Source organism: Lactuca virosa, chromosome 1, assembly GCF_052849685.1.
Source record: "Lactuca virosa cultivar CGN04683 chromosome 1, Lactuca_virosa_CGN04683_v6, whole genome shotgun sequence".
NCBI classification, from domain to species: domain Eukaryota; kingdom Viridiplantae; phylum Streptophyta; class Magnoliopsida; order Asterales; family Asteraceae; genus Lactuca; species Lactuca virosa.
The window spans coordinates 107,191,460-107,195,682 of record NC_136426.1 but is presented as its reverse complement, the minus strand read 5'-3'; the positions used below and the strand labels follow the sequence as shown (position 1 = coordinate 107,195,682).

General features: G+C 34.9%; 1 protein-coding gene across 2 annotated transcripts; it reads right to left on the bottom strand.

Moving 5' to 3' along the window:
- Positions 1 to 1,175: 1,175 nt before the first annotated feature.
- Positions 1,176 to 3,226, bottom strand: LOC145155512 (UPF0496 protein At3g19330-like). 2 transcript variants are annotated; one of them, XM_079075602.1, is made up of 3 exons: positions 2,895 to 3,206; positions 2,473 to 2,583; positions 1,176 to 2,395 (listed from the first exon to the last, which is right to left on the bottom strand). In XM_079075602.1, the coding sequence occupies exons 2-3, from the start codon at positions 2,543 to 2,545 to the stop codon at positions 1,374 to 1,376; spliced, it is 1,095 nt and encodes a 364-aa protein (XP_078931728.1). In that variant the 5' UTR covers positions 2,546 to 2,583; positions 2,895 to 3,206; the 3' UTR covers positions 1,176 to 1,373. The 2 variants fall into 2 exon arrangements, 1 of the variants encoding a protein (XP_078931728.1); XR_013735963.1 differs by lacking the exon at positions 1,176 to 2,395 and having other exon boundaries at positions 2,895 to 3,226.
- Positions 3,227 to 4,223: the final 997 nt, after the last annotated feature.

Genomic DNA, 4,223 nt, shown 5'->3' with positions numbered 1-4,223 from the left:
AGAAAAAATCAACGATAAAGAACAATTAGCATTATGAAATGAGAACGTCAAAGATCTTGTTATTATAGATGGTTCATTCAAGATTTTTCAAATGTCGTAACTCCATTATTATTTGTCAATGAAATTAAAACTTTATGTTTGTCTGCTACAAATGAATAAAATGAAACATTGATTACTCACATATTTTTTCTTTGTCTTTTATAAATGGGATAATGACTTAAAAGGGTAACATATTATTCGATTTATACACATTTGGTCACTGAGTTTTTTTTCGTCCACATTTACCCCTTAAACTTGTTAAATTGTACACATTCAGTCCTTATGACCTGTTATTCCAGGTTAGCCGGGAAAAATGACTTGATAGGGTAATATATTTTTCATTTTGTACAAAAATGTTACGGACTAAATATGTACAAAAATATTAAGGACTAAATGTGTACAAAGTGAGAAATATATTAGCCTATCAAGTCATTTTTACCGGGTAACCTGGAGTAGCCGGTCATAAGAACTGAATGTATACAGTTTAACAAGTTGAAGGGGTAAATGTGGACGAAAAAAAAAACTCAGTGACCAAATGTGTACAAATCGAAAAATATATTACCCTTTTAAGTCATTATCCCTTTATAAATACACAAAGTACATATTTTAAACGACATAAAATATGCTTATATACAGTTAATTTAACAATTTTTTTCTATATTTATTCCGTAATACATTGTTCATTTCATTCTTTTATGATTACATTCGTACCAACCAAGTACCAAAATAATAACTTAAAGAGTAAATTACAAGAATGGTCCCTATGATTTGGGATAATTTATGTATTTGGTCCCTAAAGCTCCATATTAATTGTTTTTGTTGCATGTTTGGTCCCTACCTTACCTAAAGACTATTTTATCTTGATTTTTTAATTTATTTAAATAAACACACCCCAACCTCACCACTACCTCACCTTATCTTATCTAAAAAGACTTTTAATTTATTTAAATAATGGCATAATAGTTCTTTTAAGTAAGACAGAGACCAAACGCGTAACAAAACAAACAGTATGGACCTTCCGAATTAAAAAAATAAGTTAAAAACCAAACGCACAAACTACCCCAAACCATAGGGACCATTCATGTAACTTACTCTAACTTAAACTCATGAGTACAAGTAATTTCACGAATGCTACCTTAACTAAAATCAACATTGTTAAATGGAATATAATAAAGAGTTCCCCAAACAATATATTTCCTCAAAAGCTACCATTTTCTAAGTTTCAAGTCACTAATTTAAATTAAATAAAAGATAGAAAGAATACCTCCACCGACTAAAAAAAAAAAGCAGAAAGTGTTTGCAGTCAATGAATCAATTTCCACTAACTCTGTCTACTAACTATCATCTCTACGAACATTAATCGCTTGAATAAGGTGAGATCTAGCACGATTTATAGCAGCAAAACTAAGACACAAATGTTCATCAAGATCCGTAAGTTGCTTTTGAAAAGACACATTACTTCTTTTTATCTGCCTTGACACCTCCAAAATCGAATGCATATCCTTCCCCCTCCACAACCCACTCTTTATAAACCTTTTATTTACCTCAATATCCGAATACAAATGATTCACAAGTCTTTCAATTGTTATTATATCTTCATGAAGAACATAAGTTCCCCTTTGAGCAGCATCCAATTGTGCTAATCTATATTGCTCTTTCTTCTCAATTTTAGAAGGAATACACACCGGAATCAAAGTAGCAACACCAAGAGCCACCAACGCATGGCTCGCAACCACCACTCCTGCCACCACAACACCGACAGTCGTCAAGATTAAACAAACCGCAAAACTCATGGCGGCCCGGTGGAGGAACCGGATACGCGAGTTTGACTTGTTGATTTGACTTTGGAGCTGTTCGTTGAGGTCCGAAAAGCAATGGCGCATGCCCCGCACGTTGCGGGACCCGGGGTCGGGAAACGGGTTTTCTAATTGTTCGTATTTGAGGAGGAGGTCGAAGGCGCGGGTGCGTTGAGGGGAGGAGAGAGAGTCGGAATCGGAATCGAGCGGGAGAACTAAGAGAAGGTCTTGTAATGGGGTTATCAGCATGCGGGCCCGTCTGATGGCTTGACTTAAGTCAAGACACATACGGGCCTTGTTTTCGCTGTGGTCAAAGAATGACCACAGGAGCCCGGTTATGAAACTGTCATGACCGGGCTCCTCATGTTGAAGAATTAGAATTTCTTCAACATATTCGCCGTTTGGGCGAAGGTATTGGGCAAGAAGTTGGTCGTGTGTGGATTGATCGGTTTCTATGTCAAGGAAAATGCGTATTTCACTGTAGGAGCTTGTTTGTAATGCTGATGTGTACTCGTTGGTTAGGGTCGGGGAAGATTGAGAACCTGATCTGGAAGTTATATCTGTTGGATTTTCAACAAATATGTTAGATTATGTAATTTAATTCGTGAAGAAAACCATATAAGTTTTTTAAGCGTACCCTGTAATGGTAGTTGATGAGGATGAATGTTTTCAGATGTAGTGGCTCGTGATGATCTCAGACAATGAAGCATGGTTACTATAAGATTCGACTAATTGATACAATTGCTACCTGCAATAAAGAGAAAAGTTAAGTTCTTGATTCCTAGCGACTTCTAAAATTAGAGTAGATGATGCCCTAAAATACTTTTCTAATGTAAATTAAGTGTTTCCTTTCGATTTTTCTCAGATAATGATACAAAAGCTCGAACTAATCTCTATGATTTGGTTCAATCACCGATGAAAAACCACAAACTCATAACAGCAAGTAAAACCCTAGCAAAAATTCCCAAATTGGAATGAAACAGGGGGATAGGGCAGAATATTGGGTATTGATTAAGGGAGAAGAACAAGTAGGAGGTATAAGATTGTAAGAAAATATACCTAATTTGATAAACTGAAGAGGACGACCTAATTTGATAAACTGAAGAGGACGACGTAAAGTTAGAATCAATCGTCTTGGAGAAGCTTGCGCAGGCGGGCTTTGACGTAATCGGAACGAGCTTTGGCCCGAGCTTGCTGAGGGGCTATATTAACGAATGAAAGGTAAGCACCGGCAGCGAAGAGTGTCGCGCCGGTGGCGAAGACGATGGCGCTACCAGCTAATTGCTTACGCGTCGGTGGATACGACCAAAACACCATTTTTAGACCCGATGCCGCCGTGTCGCGCAAGAAGGGTGTTTTGCTTATGAAAGGGGTTTTTCAAGGATTTGGACTCCACTTTATTAGAGATGAAATGGGAATTTTGAGATATGAATCTAGTTCTAAAGGGGGGTGTTTAGCCAAAAAAAAAAAAAAAAAAAAAAAATTATTGCTTATTAGCTTATTAACTTATAAGTTAATAAGTAAGTGTAGGGTAACTTATGAAAAAATGTCTTATTAGAGATTCCCCACCGGAATAAGTTGTTTTCATCCAAACACTTTTTTAACATATAGTGATGTGGAACATAATAAGTTGTTTTAAAAAGCTTAGCCAAACACCCCTAATAGTGTTTGTGATTGCGTTTGAAAAGTGCTTATTGGTTTATTGGCTTTTTGAAAAGCTAACAAGTCGAAAAAAGTGTTTGTCAAACTCAAAAGCACTTTTCAGAATGGTTTTTCCATAAGCTTCAAAAAGCACTTTTTAATAAGCATGTAAAACGTGGCTTTTTGAAACTGCTTATAGTTTTTCAACCAAAATAACTTCAAAAAGCACTTTTTAAGCCAAACATTTTTTAACTTATTGACTTATTGGCTTTTTCAGTATAAAAGCTTATCCAAACACTTTTTAAAAAACTCATTTTACCACCACTATAAGCAAATAAGCACTTCTATCTAAAATCACTTTTAGAGTTCAAAAAGCACTCCCAAACATATTAAGGTGTTTTTGATGGATTGTTAATTTGTTATTAGACTAATGTTTCAAAGAGTTTATTATTATTATGTATGTTATTTTATATCATTTTATATATTTCAACTAATTTTATAAAATATAATTGTTTTTATCAACTTGCAGCTAGTTATTCAGTTAGCCTGCTAATTATAGGGTGTGTTTGACACAGAACGTTTGGGAGATTTTAGCTTCTAGCTTTTAACAAAACACTTCAATTTAAACAAAAAGCTTTGTATGACAATACGAGCGTTTAACTTTTAGTTTAAACAAAACGCATCAAATATAAAAGCTACTTCATGTAGCGTTTAACAAAACGTTACTAAGCTTTTGAAATCAATTTT

Excerpts from the sequence above, each read along its gene's own strand:
- LOC145155512 (XM_079075602.1), bottom strand. The coding sequence starts at position 2,545 with ATGCTTCATTGTCTGAGATCATCACGAGCCACTACATCTGAAAACATT. Across the intron at positions 2,396-2,472 it reads TCATCAACTACCATTACAGG|ATATAACTTCCAGATCAGGT; the intron begins GTACGCTTAAAA and ends AAAATCCAACAG.